Source organism: Rattus norvegicus, chromosome 15 (genome assembly GCF_036323735.1).
Source record: "Rattus norvegicus strain BN/NHsdMcwi chromosome 15, GRCr8, whole genome shotgun sequence".
In the NCBI taxonomy this organism is placed as follows: Eukaryota; Metazoa; Chordata; class Mammalia; order Rodentia; family Muridae; genus Rattus; species Rattus norvegicus.
The window spans coordinates 9,953,784-9,981,731 of record NC_086033.1 but is presented as its reverse complement, the minus strand read 5'-3'; the positions used below and the strand labels follow the sequence as shown (position 1 = coordinate 9,981,731).

The following is a 27,948-nucleotide window of genomic DNA, read 5'->3' as shown; positions in this document are numbered from 1 at the left end:
AAACATCTGAGTTTAGGGGGATTACAGGTGAAAGTTGAGATTTTACAGAGGTCAGGAGGGGATGTTCTGTGAGATCAACAGGAAGTGTGAACAGGGAAGGGAGGCTGTAGTTGGGATGAGCTTGAAGGACTGGGTTTTCTAGGGGAACACAGAGAGCAGAGGAGGTCTGAGAGCAGAGTACCTGGTCTTCTAGCAGGAGTGGCCTGTAGTTGATTAAGGGGTGTCCATCCGAGCTGAGGGCTGGGACATGGTGACAGTTCAAGGGAGGGAGGCCAGAAGGGGATGTGCTGGGTATAGGTAGTGGGGAAGGAAGGCTGAAGTTGGTGTTCTATTACAGTGTTAGGGGCAAGCCTAAGGGATTGGGTCTGCTAGGGGAACAGAGAACAAAACAATAAACTCTTATACATTCAGCAAACTTTATATTGCAAAAAGATAAAGAACAACTGAGACAGGTGTTTGCTTTCCTGCACAAGAATACATCTACCTGAGCTCCTCTCACAGCTTTGCTTTGCAATGTTCACATAACACGTATCAATTCTGACCCAATCACAATGGCAATTTCTTACAATGTAGATATGAAATCTATATACTAATCTACTGAAATAATCTTCAAAAATTTTTATCTGCGATTAACCATTACCATACTTCATCCCAAGATGTCTCTCCTTTTCTTCAGTGTTCTCTCTCTGGAAGCTGGAATCCTTTCTCATATCATGTAAAGACATACTAAAAGCACAGGAAAAAAAATGGTTCATCTTGTTAACATAATGCCCGTAAGTCTGGTGAGATAATGCCCATATTTTAGCCTTGAAACATAAAGTCAGAGTTAAAGCGTCACTTAATCCATACAGTACATTGTTAATTATCCACAGTGCCCCAGAAGTTCCCTATCTGGCTGATCATCTATTGTTAGACCATGACTCAATCAAGAATGTGCTTGTATGCGGCTGCTGGCTTCATTGTAGAATCAGAATGCTCATCCTTGGGCTACTTCCAAATACAGGAATACTACAGGTGGCATAGGAACTATGGATTTTGTTTCCCGTTACTTCAGGAAGAATTTATTGAAATAAAATTTTACGAGACAAAATACAAATCTACATGCTTCTATCTAGGTGTGTACATGTATATACTGACCCTAACTCAAGCATCACAAGCAACACTAACAGCTCTGGTTACATATTTCCAAAGACGCAAACTGCTTTAAAGATACATGTTATAAAGACACTTATGAAAAAGGCAAAAATGAAGAATCAACATAACCTTTGAGGTTTTCAGTATTACTTCACAAAGCTCTCTATCCCCCATAGAAGAAAACTATGCATTGGTTTATCCTTGAAAAAAATATAAAATGATAATGCTATCATGTAAAGAATTCACAAACCCTAGCTGTGTATCCCACGAAAGCCATACCCACTGAATGTAAACAGCAGTTATGGTCCCTACTGCATAACAGACGCACCATCAGCTTTCTTCTTCGACAACAGGGGTTTATCTTTTTCAAGCTCTCTTAACTGTACCACAGAAGTTCAAATCCTGTAGCAACAAGTTAGAACTACAAAATAAGGCATTCTGCTTACATGTCATAAAAGTAATAGGCATGCTTTAAATAGTAAAGCATGTTCTTAATGTCTTTACAATTTCACATAATCTAGCATTACACAGAAAATAATTTTGCCCCCAAAATACAATGAATTACAGCTCAGGGGGGAACAGGGGTGTTGTTCACGAATCTTTAACTTTGGCTACCTCTCCTACCACGATCTCTAAGCCTGTAGGTAGGTCACTTATTAAAGGTTTTTCAAATTATATTAAATCTAAATTGACAAAATCCCTGTAGTGTTATTTAAGGAAAGAAAGAAAAGTGGACTTGGCACAGACATGCCAATAGGTCACAAAGTTTTCCCAAACAAAACATCCTCCACACAGAATCCAAATCTGCCATCCACCTGCAGCAGGTAAGAAGCAGCAACACCACCTCTATTAATAGCGCAAGGTAGAAATCTGAAACACTGAAACATCTATTACCTTCAACTGCAGATTGTATCAAAGATGTATTCTAAAATCCATGTTTTTTCTGACCTGGATTTGACTGCTCATTACACTTTTACATTAAATGTTGCTTAAACAAAAATATGAGAATTAACTTCAGTATTCTACCATCTAAACATCATAAAGCAATGGTTATACATCAGCAGCAACAGGTAAAATGCACCTAATTTGGGTCCTTGACACCTCTTGTTTAAGTTTATTGTATGATAAAGTTCTTCACAGTTTAAAATATTGTGAAGTAAGATTTTATATATAATTATATTCACATACACACTATGTACACATACTATCTGAGGTGTCCATAAACCTGGAATATGTGTTTATCAGTAGGGAACCCCACTTGAGCAGGAACCCTGAATAAATTGGTGTGGACTGTCAAAGTTTCCCAGAAATGCTTAGAAATAAGACAAGAATATTATTATGAGCAATTATAATAAAAACTTCACCTTATTTACATAGTGCCTATCTCCCAAGAGGTAAAGACGCTTTATGGACATTTTTTCAGTATCTCTGTGAGGCAGGACATTGGGGACACTATCAATTATCATTTCCCACAACCCAGGGACTGCCAGGACCATGTACTTTGACAGTGGCAGAGCAAACCTCTTGGCTCTCAGTCTCCTTTACCACATTTCAGTCTTGTGGTACAACCGAATTCCTGGCACAAAGGGTTAATGTCTAAGTCCTCCTATATCTGCAATGTGCGCTAGATTTATACCACGGGGAGATCAAATGGTATTTTGGCTTTGGCAGATGAAAAAGTCTAACATTCAGTGTGATTATAATTCAGTGTAACTTCTCCAGTCTAAGTGCAACACAGCTGGTTGGTCTACAGGGAGGGTGGGCCAATGTCTAACAAGACAATGAGTTCTCATCTGAACAGCTACTGGTGACTGACTACAGACAGTCCAGGACCTGGCGCTAAGTCCTTTTCTATTTTCACAATATGGTATACACATATAAATAAACATCTCAGCATAAAATGTACATTAGCATCAGTTCATGTTCAAAGGCCTTAAGGATGAACTTTAAAGGCCAAGAGTTCCTCAGAGTGCATGTTGTTTAAAGATCGAAGATCTGGCAACTTTAGAAGTAATTTTGTAAAAATGGAGGCCTCATTTGGATGGTTTTTCATTATTAAGGTCCTTAGTGCACGGATGAGTGTTTCCTGCAGAGCCTCCACTGAGTTGACATTTTCAATTCCAGATCGATCTAATGGGAAGTAGAGAAAAGAGAAATATGAAGGGAAGACATGTTAGCAATAAATGATTCCTTACTCACTGACCACTACCAAATTTAAAATAGGGTTTTATACACTGCAACATACATAAACTGTAAAAATTCTCAGCTAAAGTAACATCAATAACAATAAAAAACGAGCCAGGGATACACGCCTTTAATCCCAGCGCTCGGAGGCAGAGGCAGCTGGATCTCTTGAGGCCAGCCCAGTCTACAGAGCAAGTTCCAAGACTGCCAAGGCTACAAAGAGAAACCTTGCCTTGGGGGAAAAACATTCCAGCCAGGCACTGTGCGCCTCACGCCTTTAACCTTGGGAGGCAAAGGCAGGCAGAGGTCAGAGGTCAAAGCTGGCCTGGCCTTCTCGGGTGCTTCCAGGGCAGCTACAGCTACAGCTACAGGCAAACCCTGTGTCGAATCACAGGAAAGGAAAATTCTCAATGGGAGATTCTACATAAATCTCACACTTGGTAAATCACAATTCTTCAGTGAGTTGCAATTTCATTCATGTAAGTTCAGAGGTTCTGATTTTCTTTTTTTCTAACATGTTTGGGTGTTTTGCTTACAAGTATGTCCCTGCACCACGTGCATGCCTGATGCCAAGTAGGATCCTCTGGGACTGGAGGATGGTTATGAGCCACTATGTGGCTGCTAGAAATCAAACCCTAGTTCTCTGGAAAATTCAGCCATTACTCTTAACTGCTGAGACAGCTTCCCAACCCAGTTTCCCATTTCTTTAAATTTGATGCTAACTTCAACTGCTTCTAACTGGCAAGATAAAACAATATAGTGCAGAAATATATCTTTACCACATGCAAACTACGTTTCCACTCCATGCACAGTAGATTCCCTACTCACACCTCTTATTGTCCTCTCCTCTTGAAAGGGCTACTTACTGATTGCCACACAATGAATGTAACCACTGAGAGGAAAAACCTGCACCATGATGGCTACTATCTGAATGAGAGACCTTCAGAGAAAGTTGCTACAACCTAAATACAAGAAAGCGGGCTAAATACATCATGTGACTCAGGAGGAAACACCATGTATGGACTAAGACACTTACTCAAACAGTAAGTAATCCCACACTAGGTTCATATGGGGCAGCCCCTTTCTCTAGCAGAATTTGGAATGTGAAGAACAGAAGGATGAAACGATCAGTCGGCATGGCCAGGTTTAGGGCGGCCTGCTTGCTTACCTGCAGACACCAGAACAACAGCTGTGAACAAGCTCATTTCCTCGTCGCTGAGCTGGAGGCCATTCAGCTTCTCGCTGAACTCAAACATAGAGCTGAGCAGATCGCCTGCTCCCATGGAGTGCAGGTCATCCACACTGTACTTCTTACCACTCAGGAAGGTGACAGTCCGCTCCTTTGCATCAAATAACGAAGCAAATCGCACCATTAAAACCTGAGAGACAGAAAGTTCAGATGTATTAGAGGAAGTTCAGTTCTCACTGAACTACGATGTAACTATTGAAGTCAGTTAAGAAACATCCTTCATACAAAAGAAATTTCATAGAAAAGAAAATTGAATGTATATCTAGAACCACTTTAAGGCAGCAAATTCTCCACGAAAGCAAAATAAATCCCAACATCAAAAGACAATCTAATCTGCGATGCCAAGATGCTGAAGACTCTTAAATCCTATAAACAAAGATTCAGAAATTCAAGTATAAAATTAAAGTGAGCAATGACATTACTGAGTTTAAAAATGTGGCCTACAGAAAGATATGTATAGTATGCATTCACTTAGGAGTGGACATTAGCCATAGAGTGCAGGATAATGATGCTACAATGCACAGATCCAAAGAAACTAAGTAATACGGAAGGCCCAAGGGAGAACGCATGAATCTCGGTCCGAAGGGGAAACTGAATAGTCATCAGAGGTGGACGGAGAAGGAACTGAGAAGAAGGGGTGAGAAGGGGAAGGGGATGGCATGCAGATGGCAGAGAGGAGTGACAGGAGAGGGCGGGATGAGAATGGAAATCACTGGGGGGCACCTCTGATGACCAGCTGGATGCCTGGATGGGGACGAAGGTTCAGAGAGTCTGTGGGGGTGACCTAGCTGAGACTCCTACCAGTGGGGAATACAGAGACTGAAGTGACCACCTCCTGGAGCCAGGCAGGACTTCCAGAGGAGAGAAGGGGACATGAGTCTACCCATAAAACCTTCAACCCAAAATCTGTCTTCCATATAAAATGTACAATGGAGCAGAGACTGAAGGAACACTTAACTTAATGACTACCCCAACTTGAGACTGATCCATTTGAAGGAGCCAACCCCTGACACTATTAATGAACTCTGCTACAGTCGCAGAGAGGAACCTAGCGTAACTGTCTCCTGAGAGCCTTCGTCCAGCAGCAGATGGAGGCAGATGCAGAGACCACAGCAAACATCAGGCACAGGTCAGGGAGGCTGGTGGAAGAGTAGGGGGAAGGACTAAGGGAGGCTGAGGGGTTAAGGGTACCACAAGAAAACCTACAGGGTCAACCTGGGTTCATGGAGGCTCACCGAGACTGAACCACCAACCAAAGAGCATGCTTGGACTGGACCTAGGCCCCTTACACACATGTAGTAGATGTGCACCTAACAAGTACAGTGGGGCTGTCTTGGTTTCTAGTCCCTGCCAATGGATTCCCTTCCCCCTACCTGAACTGCCTGGTTGGGTCCATTGTGAGAAGATGTGCCTAGTTCTGCTGGATCTAGTTGTCTTAGGGGGTAATATGCAAGAGGGATTCCCCTTCTGGTCAATGGGGAGACAGATTTGTTAGGGAGGGGCTGGGAAGAGGGGGGATGCTGTGAGCAGGATATTAAGTGAATAAAAAAAATTATTAGGGGAAAAAAATGAGGCTCGCCAAAGGCATTTATGAAACTGCCTAGGGTCTGAAGCATGCTTTGGGTGTCTATGGTGTAAGACAAGTTCTATTTCCGCCATTGCAGCACGGACAGTCGCTGCTCAGGACACCCATCAGTGCTGACTGACCGTATCACAGGACTGCAGCACGAGTCCATATCTCTCTGTGACATCAATGCAGTCTGTATGCCTCTCTTACATTGGGCAAAACCATTCTTCTACAATGCCCAAATAAAAGTGGACTGCCCAGACCACCCAAAGGGAAGCGAATCTCCTCTGCTAATGGTGCTAATTTGAAGTCGCTGTTCGCCTGCCACTGCTTTTTCACTCTCTATTCCAGCTTCTCTTGTAGACATGCTCTGTTTGTGCCTGTGCTTGGACAGCCAAGGCTGCCCCTCCTGTAGGTGGGCTGGCCAACTGCTGCCTCCCCGTGGTGACTTAGAGGTCGCTTATACAAAGCTCTGAAATTTGAAGGGACAGTAAGAGTTGAATAGTGGGCCAGACCTTTAAACTCTTGAGCAGGGTGATAAGGGACCAAACATATGTTAGACCCTGATGAGTTGCACAAATGTCAACTATCAGGTACTCTTGGTGTTAAGTGCTGGCCTTCACAGACTGTGCCTGGCTGGAGCAACCTCTAGTCTTTGCTCACTCTCCTGGGTCTCATTTCCTCTTTCCTTACCCAACTTCCACACAAGCCTTTGCCTCAGCCTCTGTTGCCTGGACTATCTAGACTGGAACATAAAAAGCACCACTTTGATAATACACCATCCCTAGAGTAACCAGCAACACTGGGCCTTTCAGTTTAAAGGAACCCAATGAAACTTAGGTTTTCAAGTCAGAGGGTTTCAAGTCAGTAGCTGATGCAGTCCACTTGTTTTGGAGAAGTAATTCTTGCCCAGAGGTGACTAGTATATCACGCCTAGGATTCCAACACAAGTCCTGGACTTAAAGATTACGTTCTTTCCACTCAGAGTTTAAAGGTCTGGCCCACTAGATGTTCAACTCTTATTGTCCCCTCAAATTTCAGAGCTATGTGTAAGCGACCTCTAAGTCACCACTGGGAGGCAGCAGTTGGCCAGCCCACCTACAGGAGGGGCAGTCATGGCTGTCCAAGCACAGGAATGAAGCATGTCTTCAAGAGAAGCTGGAGTGGAGAGTGAAAAGGCAGTGGCAGAACCACACAGCGGCACATCCCAAACTCAGGAGGACACGGTGGCACACCTCAAACTCATCAACTGGGAGCGAGACAAGAGAGGGAAATTGAGGCAATCTGGACTACTCAAGACCCTATCTCAAAAGCAGTGACTGAGGACAAGCAGCCAAGAATCCCAAGAAAGGGCAGCACAGAGATGTCTACTGAGTCCTAAATATTCTATATACTTGTAAAAGTAGAAACCATAAGGCAATCTCCTTTCTTGGGTTTTTGGGGTATCACTTTTGTTTGTTTTGGAGACACAGGATCTCACTATGCAGCCCAGGCTTGCCTCGAACTCAGAGACTCACCTATCTCTACCTCATAAAGGCTGGGCCTAAAGGCATGCGCCACCATGCCACACACAACCCACTCTCCTTACTTATTCTGTACTCAATAGAGAAAACAGTAGACTCAGCTTCTGAGTGTCTTAAGCAAAAAAACAATATGTCTACACCTGAAACTACCAGCAGAACTTGTAACTCACTGGGGTGAGTTCAATACTCCAGTCCCAAGTAGCTCAATGTACCTGTCCCTCCCTTCTTGGAACCCTGTGATAGTTACTGTTTTGTTAGTTTGAGACTCTGAACTATCAACATTTATTTAGAAAAGAAAGAAGAATTAAATACATGGCTTTGCATCAACAGTCAGGATAAATGAAACTTACCTCAAAAGTCCCAGCTTTTAACAGGTTGACCTGATCATGCTGAGACAGATCTCGGAAGCCAGGAATACGTTTTGCAAATTCTACCACCTCTTTTACTGCTGGGGTAAAACTCATTGAAAATTCTTCCCAGATTTCATGTCCAGATTTCTGAGGATCCACATATGGAGACTTGCTCATAGGACAAACCTAATTTACAGGAAATAGAAAAACTCTTAAATAGAATTCCAAGTTTCAGTTTAATCGTGAGAAACCACAACATGAAGTGACTTCTAACTCAATCAAGGTCTTCCATTAACCGTTTCTCTGAATGCATCTCTCCTCCACACAGGAATTCTCACCACAGTAAATACAGTTACACATCTTCAATGTACATAAGAAAATGTGTGAGTTCTAAGCAATGAAAGGTGGGTAAATACTTTAAAATGGAGGTTTACAAATCACATATTCAGGCTGGAGAGAGGGTTTAGCAGTAGTAAACTGCTCTTGCAGTTCAGTTCCCAGCACACACAGCAGGGGCTCATCCAGGGGCCTCCTTCAGCACCGTCACACATGTGCACATACCCACACTACTCACACATACACGTAATTAAAATTAAAACAGCCAGATGTGATGGCACATGAGTTTAATCTCAGCACAAAGGAGGAAAAGGCATGAGGATCTCTGAGTTCAAGACCAAGTGGCATACACATTTAGTTTAAGGCCAACCAGAAGTGTGTAATAAGAACCTCTCTCAAAACAAAAAGCAATTAATAATAAAATTAAAAATAAATAGAAATCACTTATCCTGTACACTTTAAAAGCCTTGTAAAGCTTTAATCCCAATACTAGGAGGCAGAGACAGGCAGATCTCTATGAGTTCTAGGCCAGGCATGACTACATGAGACCCTGTCTCAAATGTGCTTTTAAAAGCCTCATGGCAACCTAATTTAAACAGCTATGGACCCGACTGTAGGAGGTAACCCTATAGGAGGAAAACACTGCATAAACAAGAGCTTGGAAAACCTCTTGCACGGGCAACAGCTGCCACCTCACACACGTACACATGTACAGTGCCTTGAATTTTGAAAACAGATTTACTTCTCACCCTGGCTATTATGGTCAATTATACCCATATAATCTTTGTCTTTTCTGCTAGTAGATGAAATCCAGAGTCTTTTAGCACAAGTTAAGAAAGAGCTCCTCTACAAAAGTTACAGCTCAGTCCATAATTACCTTCTCTTAGTTGAGTACATGATCCTCTGAAAGGCTCAGTGCCTTATCCAAACACAGTGAGGTTACAAACCTCTATTTACTTCTGATTTCAGAGCTTATTTATTCTCAATAAACAAAAACACTTCAAGTTCAAGAAGAAAGGTAGTGTAAGGTACCTCGATTTAAGAGGCTCACTCCTGGGACTAGATGTCACAGGGTGGGGTGGTACCCAAGGTGGGCTCCCCTTCTCTGAAAAGGGGGAGGATGACAGGAGGAGCTTGTAGGGGCAGAACTGGGAGGAGAGAAGGGAGTAGAGCTGTGGTCAGGGTATAAAGTAAGTGAAAATAAATTATTGGGGGGGGGGGGATCACTGATCCTTTCTCTTGTTAATAATGCTGAGACTTAGGGACCTCCAGCCGTGCAGTTAGGAAACTGACTGTGGATATGAGGCACACCTTCTAAACATGAGCGAGGAAGCCAGGGAAGCTGCAGGACTGCTATAAAGATATGGAACATGGTCTATCAGTAGAACTAGCCCTTAAACTTCCCTTAAACCCATAGGAACAGAGGACGGAGAGGAGCCCTAAGCCTGGAGACTGCTATGAAACCAGTGCCTAAAAAGCCTACAAGTGCTTGAAGGAGAGAGAGTCCTTGCACCTGAAGCACCCGGAGGCCACCCTCAGACCTCAGACACTGGGAAGAGAACATGAAGACTGTAGTAGAATCAACTGTTTTTAAGATTAAGAAAAAAGATAACTTTAATTACCTGGCAGCTGAAAGCAAGCACTACACCAAAAGACCTCATGGTTTAAACTGGAAATGACATGGACACTTTTGTTCTGATGAAATTCTGGCTGACCATACACACTGTATTTTTGTGTAGAATGTTGATCATGATGAAATGAATTTGATATGAATATTAACTGATCTCAGGATAAAAATCTTAGAAATTAGTCTACTAAATTATTCCTTCCCAGAACTCTGGAGGCAGAAGCAGGCAGATTTCTGAGTTGAAGGCCAGCCTTGTCTAGACTGAGTTCCAGGACAGCAAGAGCTACACAAAAAAAACCCTATCTGAAAAAAAAATTATTTATGTTATTTATTTCTTCATTCTCAAATTATAAAATATCTATCACCAAAGCTCTTTCTATTCCACATGACTAGTAAAACCTCTCTGCTTAGCAGTGATGCACCCTGAAGTCCAATGATCCACAAGATCACTTAAACTCAGGAGCTCAAAGCCAGCCCAGCCCGGGCAATATCCCAAGATTGTTCCCACAAAAACAACAAAAAGAAATCAAAGAAGGTGAACCAACCCTTTGGAGAAAGATCCCATAGCTAATGAAATACTAAACGATCAGAACACCTACATTTCCAAAGACACTTCCAGGAATTATAGGATCAGTTCTGTGTCAATCATATTTTTTTTTTTTTTTTGGTTCTTTTTTTCGGAGCTGGGGACTGAACCCGGGGCCTTGCGCTTCCTAGGTAAGCGCTCTACCACTGAGCTAAATCCCCAGCCCCTCTGTGTCAATCATATTTTATACAAATCTTATTCCCACAGTAGCAATTAAAGCACAAGCTTGTACCTACTGTTGAGTGAAATTGAGTTACTCCTCATGTACTGCTTATTAACATTTCACTACAAACACTACACAAAGAGGCTTCTAGAAATCTCTTGGACTTTCTGACCCACCTCCCAACTCAGCAGCCCCCCAAAAGAAAACCTTCCAAGCTTTCCTTGATACAAGGTGAGCAAAGAATCGATTTCACTGTACCAGATGCATCCTCCCTCCAGTGCTGCACAGGTAGCTATTCCTGCTCTCAGTCTGAGAACATCCACCTACTGGAATCCTATCACAGACTCTTTGAGGGTAAGCACTGGAGAAGTTCACACAGTGTCCATTCGAAATACAAACGGTATGCCCGTTTGGGTAGTGCATCATGTTCCTCCCTTTGTACTGTCCACTGAGATGCTGCTGGCTCTCACTACAGGGGAAGTGGCTGTGAAGCCCACCGCCACGATGGTCATGATTTAAATTATATTGCTCCACATTCCTGGGAATCCGTTCTCCTCTATGGGGTGGCATGCTCTCAGATGAGTTTTCTCGATGTTCCTGATTATACAGAAAGGTATCCTTGTGGGCTCTGGTCACCATGCCAATCACTTCCTCCTTTGCAAAATCAGAAGGAGGAGGGGTGCTTTTGATGTTTTCTTGCTCCAGCTGGGGCTTGGGCCGCAGCTGCTCCTGAGCCGGTGGTACTGACTGCTCATGCGGCTCTGCTAAGGTGTCACTCTGCAGGTGGCCACCGAACTGGGTGCTCATCATGGTCTTCATTGCACTTTGCATCTCAATTAGCATTCTCTGTTTTTCACGCTTGGGAATCCGGCCAAATCGAACAGCTATGAAGAGAAAGCTAATTAGCCTCTATATCCTAATAAATGACACAAAACTGCTCTGAGACCCATGGCTTCTTGTCATATAAGTACAGAGTATCTACATGTCCTCAGCCTAAGTTTTTCTAACTTTGCATGTAGATCCAGTAAAGGATATGGGAAAGAAGAGAAAACTTTCCAAAACAAAGAAAAACATGATTTTACTTAAGCAAAAATCTAAGCAACATGGAAATATAAGACCTGCAAGAGAAAGCATACCAGCACTTCACTAAAGCCAGGCAAGCCACACAGCACTCTGGACAATCTCTGTGAGCTCCAGGCCAACCAGGACTACACAGGGAGACCCCACCTCAAAAAGAAAGTTTAAAAAAAACTAAGACCGATGAGAAGACAGCTCAGTAAGTAAAAGTACCTGACCCGAGGTGATGATAATACAGTACATAATAAATAATATATATATGATTTTTATGTGTATTGATGTTTTGCCTGCATGTGTATATGCATATATATTGCACATACTGTGCCACAGATAACAGAAGAAAGCATCAGGATCCCCTGGTGTGATGGTTTGCATATGCTTGATCCAAGGAGTGTCACTCTTAGAAGGTGTGGCCTTGTTGGAGGAAGTGTGTCACTGTGGGGTGGGACAGGTTGGAGACCCTCCTCCTAGCTGCCTGAGGATGCTCAGTCTGTCCCTGGCTTCCTTTGGGTGAAGATGTAGAACTCAGCTCCTCCTGCACCATGCCTGCCTGGGTGCTGCCATGCTCCCTAAAACTTGCATTGATCATGGTGTCTGTTCACAGCACTAAAACCCTAACTAAGACACCTGGTATGGAGTTACAGGCACTTGTGAGCCACCCTGTAAATACTGGGAACTGAATCTGAATTCTCTTCGAGAGTAGTGTGTGCTTTTATTCAACTGAGCTATCTTTCTGCACCAAGTAAATCCTGCCCTTCATCCCCAGAAAAAGAAAACTTAAAATCATTTAGGAGAAGCAGTAAATGGTGGCACACACCTTTTAATCCCAGAACTAGAAGGCAGAAGCAGGCAGATCTCTTAAGTTAGAGGCCAGCCTAGTCTACGAAGTTAGTTGCAGGACAGCCAGGGATACACAGAAAAACCTTGTCTCGAAAAAAAAAATCATTTACGAAAAAATGTGAGTCAATTTACAAAAAGCAACATAAAGGGCAACCGTACCAATGGCTGCCTCTGAGATGACAGCGCTCATTCCACCATAATGAGTTTAAGTCTAGAGGAGGTCACAATGTGCTTTCTGAATCTGGACTAACCACCCTGAGGAGCCTGGTACCTGCTGACCATCAGTGACCAACCTCCTTTGCACACTCTCCCTGGGCAGGCGCTTACCGTCCCGCGACATTCCCACGGACAGACACTTCTTGAAGCGGCACTGCTGGCAGCGGTTCCTGTTCATCCTCATGATGGAGCAATTCTCGTTCTTCAGGCACTTCTTGTACTGGATGTTCTGCTGAATGCTCCTCCTGAAGAAGCCCTAGAGTAAAGGAAGATGGATCCGTCCACATAAAAACAGCCGCATCATGTCCTCACCAGGACATTCCCATAGCACATACGCTAACATGTGGAGCTAGACCTACATCAAAGAAACAGAGTCCTGACCAAGAAGGCAACTGGATCCTCACTGGTCCCAATCAGTAGGTACTGCACTTAGCAAACAAACAAAACTCCTCTTCCAGCGGAAGGTTCTTTGTGCTGCTCCAAAGCACTGTTTTTATAAGCACTCCTGCTGCTAGACCTCAGCGGCAGCAGCCGCAAGCTTTACCTTGAAAGCAAGGCTCAAAAAACTTCCTTTTTTTTGGGGGGGGGGGGGGGGTCAGGGGAGCACGGTGAATGGATTTTAATTAATTAGCCCAAGGTGACCTTGAACTACTGATCCTCATACCTCTACCTCCCAAGTGCTGGGATGACAATCACATGCCACCATATCGAGCTTTCAAAACTTTTGAAACATAAAAGCTGACAGTTTGATAGCTGAATTCTATCACTAGAACCTTATGTTACAATAGCAGAGCTTGGTCATTTCTGGAACATTCTCTGCTGACACCAACAGAACAGACACACATTCTAGACGTCCCTGGCCAAAAGTCAACAGCACGTGTTATAGCACATGCCCACATCCAAGTAATGATCTAGGGAAAGAGGGTTCCCAGACTGATGACCATGAACAACTATCTTGACTACATAAACCAATAGCACATGTCCTAAGCCAGGTCTTCATCTACTCCTAGCTCAAGGTCCCCAAGAAAAATAGAAAACTCAATAAAAACAACTACAAAATCACTTTGAATTGCATATCCCCTTAATATTATAACTGACTACACATGATACATCTTAACTAAATATTAACCAGATATAAGACTTTTGCATTTTACTACTTTGATACTGTACACTTGGTTCGATTTATGCAAGAGCTAAGAAAAATGCATTTTTAAGAGTACTAAGGGCACGGTGATGGTGGCATATGCCTTGAATCCCAGCACTCTGGAGACAGACGCAGGTGAATCTCTGTGTGTTCTGCCAGCCTGGTCTATAGAACGAGCTCCAGGACAGCCAGTGCTACCCAAAGAAACCCTGTCTCAAAAACAAACCAAACAAATTAATAAAAAGGTACTAGAGTCTACGAAGTAGATCGGGTAAAACATTTGCCTAGCCTGTGTTAGACCTTGGGTTTCACTCCCAGCAGGGCACTGCCCCAAAAAGTATACATTTAGCATGATTTGGTGATACAAACCTGTATCACAGTAACTTGGGAAGTTGAGGCAGATTTTGATCTAAGCCAGCCTGGGGTACATCACAAGACTGTCTCAAACATACACCACCAAGATACTGATCAATTATTTATATTTATCTGTACAAGATACTGATCAGTTATTTGTATTTATCTACAGCGGTGGGGAGGGCTCAGTGGCTAGACGCGCCAGCCGCTCTTCCGGCACCCACATAGCAGCTTACAACCATTGCAGCTCTTGTTCTAGCCTCCACGGGCACCAGGAACTCAAGTGGTGCACAGACATACATTCAGGTAAAACAGGAACACACATAAAAAAGTAAGATACTTTTTTTTTCTTTTTTTTTTTTCTTTTTTTCGGAGCTGGGGACCGAACCCAGGGCCTTGCGCTTACTAGGCAAGTGCTCTACCGCTGAGCTAAATCCCCAACCCCAAGATACTTTTTTTAAAAGAGAATAATATATAATACATTTCATTCAAATTGTTTTATTTTCTAGCTGTAAACAAACATGAATCTCACTTTGAAATACTTCACTTTAATATATAATATATACTATACGACTCATTCAGAACTGGCCCAGAAAAGACTTGCTCTTTCTTATCTTATTCACCCTGCCACATCTGGCAAACTGGATTCCTACTCTAGCCTACAGCAAGAAAACAGCAAGAACACATGGTGATCTTGTTAAACTTTTTGGAAACAGGAAAAAGAGTTGGGCAGATTTAAGAGAGATTCCTGGAGGTAGGTGAGGAGGCAGGGCCACGTCAAGGAGGCTACCTAAGATTCCGGCTGCAGAACCAACTCTTTCCTGGCGTTCTACTTAAAACGACCTGACTCACTTGTGCTCTATGTTTGTTGCTGTTATTTGTTTGCTTGTGCTGTGTTTAAGATAAGATCTTGCTAAGTAGCTCAGGCTGGCCTACAATCCTCTTGCCTCAAGCACTATTTCTCAGCACAGTACATTTAAGTAAAAACTTAGCAGTTATTACCTGTCCACAGCACCTAACAGGATAAGATCTGATATGGTCTATGTTCCCCAAAGATCATGTTCTAGAAACCAACACCCAACATACAGTGTTGTATGGGTCACATGCTTTCTTGAATTGGCTAATGTTAATATGAAAATGAGTTTGTTATGACTACTACAGGAGCCAGGCATGGTGGTGCCTTTAATTCCAGAAGAGGCAGGTGAAGACCTCTGTGAGCTTGAAGCCAGCCTGGCTACATAGAAAAATCCTGCCTTACACAAAACAAAACAAAGTGAGCTATACACACTCAAGCTCACATTCTTCCACATGAGCACTGTGTTTCTATTCAATGCCTTCCACATTCCAACAGAAAGGCTCCCAAGATGCAGCCCCAGTCTCCAAACTTCTGAGGCAAATTAACTTTCAAACTACTCCACCTGTGGTATGCTCTGCTTAAACAAACAGACTAAAACCTAACTCAAATGTTGGTTTATATGTGCAGTGCCTACGCCTGTAATCCCAGCCCTTGGCAGAAGGCAGGATCACAAACACCAGGACATCTTCCACTGCCATACTCAGCAAGCAATAGGTCATCCTCCACTGCTGTACAAGCAAGTTCTGGGCCAGCCCTAGAATACCTCAGATTCTGCCTCAAAAGGAAAAAAAAAAAAAAGAAAAGAACTGTTCCAACAAGGCAGTACACTGCCCTATCTGTCCGGCTTATCCCTGTTTCCTGCCCATCAAGGCCCCTACCTGACTGGAGAGTGAACGGGCCAGAACTGACTGCTCCATCCTGAGTGACTAACCTGAGACAACAATTTACTTTTACGAGACTCTTAAAGCTGAAGAGGAACAGATTCCCACCCCCTCCCTTCTAAATAAACTGGACATTCACAAACCTAGCCCACTTTCTTTACTCCCAGAATTAGATTATTAGTAAGAAATAAAAGCTTTCTTTACCTTACAGCCTTCACAAGCATGAACTCCATAGTGGAATCCTGAGGCCACATCCCCACAGACTTTACATAGCAGAACCATGCCACTAAATTCTAGGGCACAAACAGACAGGAAATAAAAAGCTGGAGGAGTCGCTCAAACACTTTTTCCAACTGAATATTTTATCTCATTCGATTTGCAAGTGCTTTGAAACAGTACCTTTGTAGGCTAGAAAAAAAGAATCTCTACTAAATTAACAAAGGGGGGTTGGGGATTTAGCTCAGTGGTAGAGCGCTTGCCTAGGAAGCGCAAGGCCCTGGGTTCGGTCCCCAGCTCCGGAAAAAAAAGAACCAAAAAAAAAAAAAAAAATTAACAAAGGAAAACCAGTCCTTTCTCCTCCCCCCCCCCAGCCCCTACAGAGGCCCTTGCCCACATGAGGACAAGTGCACCAAACTGCAGCCCCAGCAAGAGCTGACCTTTACTTTTTTGACAATTTTAAGCATGTGTGGAAATTTTATCATTCTGTAGTTACCTTATGTCAGACACGCAACAAGAATTAAAAAAACAATTCTAGATAAAAAAAAATTAAGAATTAAACAGAGAAATGAACCAATAGAAAATGCAGGGGTGATGGTGGCTGAAGAGATGGCTCAATGACTAAGAATACTTTCAGAGTCCAGGGTTCAGCTCCCAGCACCCACGTGGTGGCTAATAACACGGAACTCAGTCCCGCATCATCAGGTCTCCAACACACGTGGTGCACATATATTTCCAGGCTCACATACATACACATAAATTTAAAAAGCAAGCAAGTAAGTAAAATCTCTTCAAAAAAAGAAAATGTAAAGAAGGCTGGGGACATAATTAGTAAAGAGTGCCTGCCTAGTGAGCATGAGGCCTGAGCTCGAACCCCAGCATCAGTAAGAAACTTAAAGGTGCCAAGGTCTTGAGCTACGCTGCTTCCAATCAGCAAGAGCCAGGCAAGCCCCATGCCTCCGCTGCCTGACCTACCAGACCTGCTCCACCCGCACGGCTCAGGGAAGCTGCCTCACTTACCAGTGCAATCCCGCTTGGGTCTCCTAATCCCAAATGTTCCCAAGCCCAGCTACCCTAGTCCTAACAGCCCGGAAGTCGGTATTGTGCAGCAGCCTTCAGAAGATGTAGAGCTCTCAGCTCTTCCTGTACCAGGCCTGCCTGGGTGCTGCCATGTTCCGCCTTGATGATACTGGACTGAACCTCTGATCATGTAAGCCAGTCCCAATTAAATGTTTTTTTTTTAAGACTTGCCTTGGTCATGGTGTCTGTTCACAGCATTAAAACCCTAACTAAGACAACCCCATAGGACCACATAACGGCCAGCACCCAACAGAAAGTTAAAAGCATCACTGATATTTTGCCTCATCACTGACCATGGTTACCAGAGAGGGAATAGAGTATTGAGGCACCAAGTAACAAGCCTGGGACATAAAGACTACCTGCATTAGTGACAACGGTGTAGTACTAATGGACTTACTTGTCATTCCGCTGTGACTCTTGGTCATGCCAGGGGCACCAGGTTTGCCTGTTTTCACAGGACAGTCTGTGCGGTCGCTCTTGAGAACACCGTCAATGCTAGAGACATCCGTGTTCTTGGGGTTGCCGTTGGCATCACAGTTGGAGCTGTTTGGAGAAGACGGAACGGACGAGGACGAGGACTGGAAACTGTTCTCAGAGCCCTCGCTGTGACAGGAGGCAGGGCTGGAGGCAGAGCTGGAGGAACTGATGTAGGCAATCACACCTCCTAGGAAGCAGTGGGAGCAGACAGATACAGAATGATGCGCACATCTGACTTTCTCATGTAAATAGACTCCTTTACTGAATTGTTAAGAGATGTCACTAATTCCAGAAACAAAAAGTGATTGACACTATTTTTGAGATTCTTTATGTGTCATATTACTCCTTCCACAAAGGTCACACTTATGTTATACCCACTGATTACTGATTTGAGCATGAGAAAACCCTCAGTGCTTGTCTGTCACAAGCACACACTGACCTAAGGTGACCTAAGGCTTTCCGTTTTCTAATCTCAGTACCTTCCCGGCTCACAGCAGCAAACTGCCACACACAAAACCTTCACTGGCTGAGCCTCAGCCTCCCCATCATTCCAGAGCTGGCTTCCCTGGCACTCAGCTGAGACACAGGCTAATAGGGGACAGGGATTTCATTTGGAACAGCAGACAAGGTCTCTGAATCTTGCTGCTCTGACATGCACTGAAGACAGGACTCCCCAGGGAGTCCACTTCCCTTTTGGACCCACACACCATTACACTTGTACACTCATCTTTATGCAGACACACTATGTGCCCTTCTAACACATTTACAGGTCATGTTGAAGAGTGGCAGAAGACACACAACTGTGCAAGAACAACATTAAGGTAAAGACTAACCCTATTATTAGGCCCCAAACACACCACAACCCCTATGCAAACTGGCCTGGCCTCTGCAAAACTGTAATCTTCTCAGAATGAGCAACAGTGTTTAAAGTCATTCTTAGGGTATAATTTTAAATTTCTTCCCTTAAAGAGATAAACTGCTACAAGAGTAACACCAAGGCCAAACATATAATTTTCCCAAATAAGTAATTATTTCCCAGACCAAATAAGTCCTCTTCTCTGCCAAGGTCCACTGTGTTTCTCCTGCCCCCATCATCAAATACTCAATGGTTCCTCAATGTACAGCAGAGACAAGAGACAATGGTCACCTTTCTCCAGCACTATATGCACCCAGCATCTGCCTGCATCCACCTATGTTTCTGTTAACCATAAGCACCTGGGCAGTGCTGTAATTCTCGGCACACTTTACAGGGATGAAGCCTGTCCCACCACATACTTTAACATCTACTTCTGAAGTCCACACTGACTAACAGATTCCAAGCACTAAAATATAAGTGGGAAGCCAGGGGGCCCCTGACAACCTAGATGATAGTATACATAAGGACCTGGAGAATTTCAAGTGCAGTGGGAGCATTAACTTGACAATAAAATGTAGGAGATAAGATATGGCTCAGAGAATTCCACTTTCCTAGAATGGATGAGACCCTGGGTTCAATCCTCAGTACTAATAAAAAAGAAAATAAATGTCCAAAAGATAATAGTTCTTTGGCCCAATTTTTGTAAAGATGGATCTGTGTTATCAGTTGTTTAAAAAAATTAAGTACGAGGTAGAAGGCGGCTCCGCAGACACAGACTTGTGCCACATGTGAGGATCAGACAGGATTCAGATTCTTAGAACCCAGGGAAGAAGACAGGTAGAAAAAGCTAAAGAGATGCTTAGCCATCAAGAGCACTTTCCCTGCTCTTGCTGAGGACCTAAATTCAGTTCCTAGTGCACACATCGACTGTTCACGATCACCTTTAACTCCACTTCCAGGAAAGCCAACACCCACTTCTGGGCTCCACAGGGAACCCTGCATACTGTAAGTACATAGGTGCATACATACACACCTTAAAATAAATGCCAGGTGGACATATGGCCTGCCTGTAATCACTGTGCTTGCATGGGAGGAGACAGTGAATCCCTGGAATCAGAATAGCCCACACAGTTCTGTAAGAAGACTTACCTGCCTTAACTATATAAGGTAGACAGCAATCAAGGGACACACCACACACCAGTCTCCAACCTCCACATACATGCATACCTGTGCACATGCCAACACGTATACACACAGAAACACACCTGCACCTATATGCACAATAATATAGTAATAATACAATATAAACAAACTACACAACAAAAAGTTGAGGTTCAAACAACCTTTCACATCCAGATACTTTCATTTACAGACAAGAAAAAGAAGGCACAGGACCTGCAGCCACTTCGCTCTATTGTATATTCACACTAATCACCCACATGCACGTTGGAAACCTCTGAGGAGAAAGGCACAACCACAGCTCTCTGGGAGAGGAGACAAGTGTCTCCTTGGCTAGGGAACTTCTTAGTATGTTAAAATTGCACTCATTTCACAAGATTCTTTTTTTCATTTATGTGCCTGAGTTTGTGTTCATGAATGTATGCCAAGTACGCATGGGTGTCCACAGAGTCCAGAAGAAGACATAGATCAGCTAGAGCTACTGGCAGTTATGAACAACCCAATATGAGTGCTGGGAACAAAATCTGGTCGTCTAAGTAAAACAGGATATACTCTTAATGACCGAGCCATCTCTCCAGCCTCTACACTTCACTTTTAAGACAAAAGCAATAATTTACTAGGCCAGGCATGATGACATATGCCTGTATTTCCATTTACATGGGAAGTTAAGAGGATGAGGAGTACAAGGTCATCCTCAGGCACATATCAAATTGAGGCCAGATGAGCTTCATGAGAACCTCTCTCAAACAAATCACATACATTATATATTGCAAATGCATATATGCACACACATTAATGTAGGAAACTCCATCCCCATGCCACCCATTAAACCCATGTCTGACATCTGTAAAGGTTGGAGGTGTAAATCTGCTCTTCCTGGTCAGGCCCACTACCCACATGCTATTTGATGTGTGCTTCTCATCTACCCAAAGGGCAGCTAGGACCCCACAACTTGTACTTTTCTTGTAATGTGGTCCCTAGTCAATCATTCTGGACCAATAGCATCAGCATCTGTCTGCGAACTTGTTGGCAATGTACATTCTCAAGCCCACCCCAGTTCTACTGCATCAAAACCATGGAGAGGCTGAAATGATCACTGCAACCTCTTGATCTGGAGGGCAGCAGCAAACGTGGATCTTGCTATCCTGCCTTTCAGGCAAGTGACCTAGGTAAGAAACTGAAAAGATGCTCGATGGTCGAGAGTGTAAACTACTCTTCCCAGTCCCTGCCCAAACTGGACAATATGGCCTCAGAAATGGGCACTTTCACAAGCTCTTTGTCTATAGAAATTTAACAATGGCTACAATCAGAAAATTCAAACACAAACTGGCAAGTTGAGCATGGTGGGGCATGCCCCTAAGTCCCAGTACTTGAGAGGCAAGGCAAGAGGGATCCTGAGTTACACATGACAAGTGTGCCTCAAAACTAAAACAAAACAAGCAGGGGGCATTAACTGGCCAGTGACAGAGGTTGCAGTCTGCTACACACAACTGTGCAGTCCACTGAAACACCGTGTATCTCAGTGAGAGCCTTGAAGCCTATTCACTGCACCAGCTGTCTGCAGAGGACTTAGGAGATCTGAAGTAAACATCACAAACTCCAGGGTTAGCAAACTGCTACTGGGTTTACAGGTGTCTCTGCTCAGAGTAGGACACCAAGAAGAATATGTTCCCAGTGGAGCATCTCACTCTGCGTCTATAAGAAATACAGCCTTAGGCACTCAGTGCATACCCACAACCTGAGAAGATTAAAAACTAGGCTCTTGAAAACCTTCCTGGGACCAACACTGGAAGTTCCCGAGGTCTTCTGAGTACCTCTGCTGAGAAATAAACATTTAGAGCATAATGCCAGAAGTCAGGAAGCTGAGGCAGGAAGATCCCAAGTCCAAGGCCAGTTCTTACTGGGGTCAGGGTAGGGCAGGCTAAGATGCCAAGCACCCACATAAAATGTCAGGTGTGGTTTTATGTAACTCTGTGACTTCAGGACTGGGAGGAAGGGTTCAAGACAGGAGGATGACTCAGGACGGTTGGCCAGCCAGCCAAGCAAATGAGGCATGTGCAGGCAGCAGCATGGCATGGAGTGACGGCACTTGTGTGAGGGACAGGCGGTCTGCAGCTCTGTGTTCAGAAAAGACTGTCTCAAGGGAATTAGGAGGACAGCAATGGAGGAAAGTCAGCATCTTCCTCTGACCTCTGCACAACTGCACATACCACACACACTAAATAAATTTAGAAATCTGAGCAAATCCAGATTACTTAAAACTAGTCAAAAGTGCTGCTTGGGCCGTGGTAAGTTTTAAAACTTCCTTCACAAAAGCTCCAAAATAAAACATAAGAAAATGTCCTGGGGGTTGGGGATTTAGCTCAGTGGTAGAGCGCTTGCCTAGCAAGCGCAAGGTCCTGGGTTCGGTCCCCAGCTCCGAAGAAAAAAAAAAAAAAAAAAGAAAAGAAAAGAAAAGAAAATGTCCTGGACCAATCCAGGTCATATCTATCTCCAGTCTCTAGCAGGTTCAAGTGCTTGTATTCAACACCTTGAAGTCTCTGGGACCCATCCAGAAGCAGCTGCCTCTTCTGGTAAGATCTTCAATACTGATTTTCTTTCCTTTTCTCCTCTAGACACCTATCTACTAATCCGGTGAGCAAAGTGGAGGTTAAATGTAAACTTCCTAGAAGGTAAAGCTTACTGAGCAGCTCCTCTTGTGAAGAAAGAAAAGTGAAACTCTTAAGTCCTCAGGCAGTACTAAAGCCAACCATAAAATTACTCAATCTCCAGGTCACATCTCAGCCTTCCAAGTTCCATTAGCCCATTTGCAAATGAGGAAACTGGAGCTGAAAAACACTGAGTAAGGAGGCAGAATTCTAGTAAGCAGCAGAACCAGATACAAAAGTCACCCAGCCACCCAATGAATGAGTACACAAGATCACTCTTACAGAGAAGACCTGAACAAGCAAGTTTCTTTCCACCTCACCAACCCTGAGTCATCACCCATAAAACAGAAATATCTGCCAGTAATTGCAAGACTTAAAATGAAAGTGTACATAAAAGAGGTTATCATATTTTTTGTGCACACAGTCTCTGATGACAAAGCAAGAAATGTAAAATCCCTGATCCAGCAAATCCCAACACTTCCAGAAACAAGCAGAATGCACTTCTCAGAGCCTTGAGCTAAAATTAACTCGGGCAGCAGTCCTCTCTATTTTTAGCTGGAAGGGGAGTGGAGCTGGGCCAGGTTCCCAGTCAGGGCTTACCCAGGCATCAACTTCATGTAAGCCAGGAGTCAGTGCCCTCCTGTGGGCTGGGGTCCACTCTCTCCTCCTCTGGGATTATCTACCCTCCTGGAAAGGAGGCTCACTACCAAGTCACAACTATACTCTCCTGTTTTGTGCCTCATTTATTAGTAATTCCTCCTCACAGGTGTGTCTGCGGGTCCATGGCTCTGGAGCAATTTGGTCTCCCTCCTAAAAAGCTTTAACGATGAAGTGAAGAACTGTGAGCAGTGGTACCCAAGAAAGGGCAGAAGGCTGAGGCCCTCCACGAGCAGGGAGGGCAGAGGTCAGGAGGGGTAAATAACGCATCCACTGCTAAATGATGTATCCTGTGATAGATTATACTTTTCAGTAGGATTACAAAAAGGAGGTCTTAATATGATAAACTAGCAGTATTTTGGTTTCTATGTAAAGCACTAGAGGAGGGGAGACAAGAGCTAATCTGGGTCTGCAAAGTAAGCTAGCTTCACTAACAACAGGGTTAAAAGAAGGGAACCAGCAAAATGATGACATCAGGGACGCTGACAGGGGCACCTGACCCTTTTCTCAGCCACAAGCCTATTTCTTTATTGAGTGGATCTACACATTGTCTCCAACCTCACACAACAGATCCCTATACTTTAAAGATCCTCTAAGTCAGTGGCTTACAACCCTCCTAATGCTGTGACCCTTTAATATAGTTCTTCACATTGTGGTGACCCCCCCAACCATAACATTATTTGTTGCTGCTACATAACTGTAATTTTGCTACTGTATGAATTGTAATGTAAATATCTAATATGCAGGATATCTGATATGCGACCCCTTGCAGAAGGACTTGCCAACATTCCCTTACAGCACAGCAGTGACGTGGCCTTTGTAGATTCCATGTCTCACTAAACCGTTTGCCTGGGTAAGTTACCTAACTTTAATTTACACAGCCTTTCATTTTTAGGAAGCTGACAACAGTACCTTCTTTCATGACTTAACATGAGGGGCATATGGCCTGACCCAGGGAAATTACTAACAAGACACTGTGATGACTACTCTGCCATCTCTGTGCTGGGAGCAAGCTATCAGAGTACTGGAAAGACACTACCCCTCTCCTCATTACCCACCTCTCCTCTGCCCAGTCTTTTGCTGTCCCTTAATACAGGTCCAGGGCTTTTCTCTGTAGATGTTATTTTCAAACTCTCTTCTGAGCCCACTCACCTCACTAACTGCTCCAACACTTTCTACTCCACCCATGACCAGGGCCACTGTCCTGCAGATTCTCTCCAAAGAGCAGCCTCTGTCTGTGTGTCCCTCTGATGTTCTGCCACCAAACTGAAACCTAAGAATACACCATACAGGAACATTTTCCTAATTTTCAAAATGTGAGCCAAAGCTGTGGTTGTGAAATGGCTGCAATGACATCTCTTTTATAATACTCTGGAGAGTTTAGTATACACGATCGAGATCCTTCCGTGACAAAAATGCAGAGTGGATTTCTGTGAGTCAAGCACGGGAAGCAGAGACAGCATGCCATGATTCATAGGGCAGTATGATAAATGACCTATGGTTCAAAGTGTCAACTGATACCACTGAATTTGCCAACAAGATAATGTTTACAACACTCAAAACAAAGGTAAAAGGAATGCTATCAGCTTCATCTGGAAGGCAGAAACTGTAACCTAAACTCATTGTCAAATGATCAAGAAGAAACTCATGACTAACTGCAAATTTATGTATTTCAGACCAGGTGACAATTTCTGAACAACGGATGAAAACTAATTTCATATACTTCCCATGAAAAGGTTCCTAGCTGCCCCCAAGTCAGCAGAGCAATACGCCAAAGTGTGGGTGGGGGGCGAGGGGTGCTGCAAAGAATTAATCTACAACAGGGTCCAAAGCACAGAACCCAACTTGAACCATGGAAAATGCCCAACCACTTCCACAGTACCCACTTCCTACATCCCAGAGGGCAACAGGGACGGGCAGGGGAAAAAAGCAATCAACAGTCACCAAAAAAAATGTTCACATTTTGGAGCTCCCAAAATCAAGACTAAATATTAACAATCTTGTCCTCCAAAGGCTCAAATCAGAGGAACCTAACCCAACTGATCCAATTACATTATCAAGTTACAAAGCTTGAAGAATCCATGTGGAGGGCAGGGTTAGAAGAGGCTGGCTGAATCTACCTCAATTTTGAGTGGAAAAAAAGGTTCACCCCCATGAATGGTGACTGAATATTTATATGCAGCAATGATTAGGAAAAACTATAGGCAATCATATCGATCATGAAACTATTTTGACCAGTGGTCTAAAAAGTCATAAAACATCTGTTAGAACAAGAATGATTTTTAAGAGTGCAAAGAACTCAAAAAATTCCAAATGAAAACTTCATTTGCTTCAGGTATAAAGGCCATCACTGGGGTCGACTAAAGAGAAGCTGGGAAGGTGGTATGACCATGTTGCAAGAAATGTACTATCTTTCTTTGGTTTCAGACAAAGTCGGTCCAGAACAAAAAAAAAAAAAAAAAAAAACGGTTGGGTTTTGTTGTTGTTCTTTTGGCATTTCTGCAACTTTCTGCGGCCATCTGCCTCAAACACTTGGGTGCGAAGCTAAAAGATTTTTAATGTAAATAAAACTTTTATGTAAGGTTGTTAAATCCTAAATCACCAGTGTTCTGATCACAGGGAGCTGCATGCAGAAAAGCCCCTCCCCTCCATGCTTGAAAGGACTTCTGGGCTAAGCCCCCCTGGAGGCGGATTGCTCTGTACACGCCGTCCATCCGGAGGGTGCTGCACGACTCCCTCAGGCCTCTGAGCGAGAACGACCCACGCACTCCCTGCCTAGCAAGGTCAGCCCTGCCGGGGTCACCCCGGGACGCGCCGGCTGCAGCGCGCACTGCGGCGGGACAGACTCCCGAACTTGTGGCGCGTGCGCATGCGCAGCCGGTCCCGCAGTGGACAGCAGCGGGAGACCCGGGACCACGGCCACGTCACGGCGGAGGCCCCGGGGGCGGGGACTCGCGCAGACTGTGGGCTCCCCAGCGGCGCCGCCCCCACGTGTCCCTCCAGCCCCGGGGAATGTGGGTCACCGCGCGGCCTCACGTGTCTCCGCCCGCCACCGCCCAGCGCGCATTATGTAATGCCGCGTCACACGCTCGCGCAGCCAACCGGCGCCCGCGCCGCCGAACGTAAACACACCGTGCACGTGGCCCGTGCGGCAAGGCCATGTGAGGGGGGCGGCCGGCGCGCGGGGAGCCCGAGCGCGGGATTCCAGCAGCCCCACGCGAGACGGACGCACAGACACGCGATCCTGCGCCCCGAGCCTCCCTCCCGCTCTTACCCGCGTTCAGTTCCATGGCGCTCAGCGGGGTGCGGCCCTCACCGCGCCGCCCGGGGCTGCAGGCGGTGGGGCTCGCGGGCCCGCCTCATGAGCACCGGGTGCGGGCGGCTCCTGCGGGCCGCACGGCACAAGCGCGGCGCAGCGGCTTCCTGTGGCAGTGCTCGGCAGCGGGCACGGCAGCTGACGGGGAGGGCTCCTCAACCATGTGACCCGCGCACACCCCCTCCTCCGCCGCTGCCGCCGCCGCCGCCGCCGCGGGCAGTGCGGTAGCTCCGCCCGCTCCTCCTCCTCAGGCCTCCCGCTCCAACCTCCAGCTCCGCCCGCTCCTCTCTCCTCGACTCTCCCGCTCCTACTCTTGGCTCCGCCCGCTTCCTCTCTGCAGGTTCCGCCCACTATGCGCGTTCCTGACCTCTCCTTCCAATCCGTGAACTCACCAGCTCCTCCCTAGACCCGCCCTCTCCTTTTTCCTCCATTCCTCACACTCTTGCTCTGGACTTTCCCTACGTCCGGCACCGCCCCCTCCTTTGGTCACGCCCCCTCCCTCCCTGGACTTGGGCCCCGTCGGCCCCGCCCCCTCTGATGCTTCTGCTCGAGCCTCGCCCCCCTCTGCCCGGTCTGGCCCGGCCTTCCTCCCGGCTCTGGCCCCGCCCACTTCGCCTCAACCCTCTTTCCCTCCCGGCTACTCTGTCAGCCCCTTGTGCCTCTCGCTGGTGGATCTCTGGTTGCTAGCGGTTCTTCGCTCCCTCCCCGCTTCTTGCTCTTCCCCATCACAAGCCAATCTGGTCATCTCTGCGGTCCCACAAGGTTACTGCCGCCAAGCTTTCCAGGACTCTGAGCTTGGCTAGCGTCTCCTGCCCAAGGCTCTCAACGCCGAGCTTCCGGAGTCACCGACCCTTTCTTTTCCTGCTGTCCCCTAAGGTGTTTCCATCCAAGCTCATCGCTTAAATAAACCTGTGTTGTGGTGATCCTCAAATTCACATTTCCTGAGAAGACCTCAGCTCTGGATTCCTATATCCATAAATCGACTTAGCTATGCCTTTTGACCTCTCATTTTAGAATGTGGACAGGTACACGCATTTTTAGAACTCAGCAAGTGTATGCTACAGATTGGTGCATTTCACCTTGCGCGTAAAATTTCTAGCAAACTGAAAATGGAAACAAATATATGTGCTCAGGTGAATCCAGGAAGATGTGCTTTGAGGTATACATTTTAAATGCACTACAGATGTCGGCGCCTACAGATGGACAGTAAGATGTAAAGTTTAGGCTTTGGGTATGACCGTGGCAAAATGCATCTCAGTTTGCGCTGAAATATTTCGGTATAGAATGTTGGAGCGTGTCGTAAGATAAACAAGTTTACATGTGAACGTTCCCCCACCTCCTGCCAATCTTTTATGTTGGCGAATCAACCTGAAATCAGCAATTTAAAAGTTTCTAGCATGCTCTCTCTTTTTATACTTTTTTGTACTCTATT

General features: G+C 44.9%; 1 protein-coding gene across 1 annotated transcript; it reads right to left on the bottom strand.

Annotated features, from left to right (window-relative positions):
- Positions 1-402: 402 nt before the first annotated feature.
- Nr1d2 (nuclear receptor subfamily 1, group D, member 2) lies at positions 403-26,698 on the bottom strand. The gene is made up of 8 exons (NM_147210.2): positions 26,475-26,698; positions 17,781-18,047; positions 16,292-16,380; positions 12,964-13,108; positions 10,978-11,603; positions 8,008-8,193; positions 4,487-4,697; positions 403-3,264 (listed from the first exon to the last, which is right to left on the bottom strand). The coding sequence occupies exons 1-8, from the start codon at positions 26,488-26,490 to the stop codon at positions 3,068-3,070; spliced, it is 1,737 nt and encodes a 578-aa protein (NP_671743.2). The 5' UTR covers positions 26,491-26,698; the 3' UTR covers positions 403-3,067.
- Positions 26,699-27,948: the final 1,250 nt, after the last annotated feature.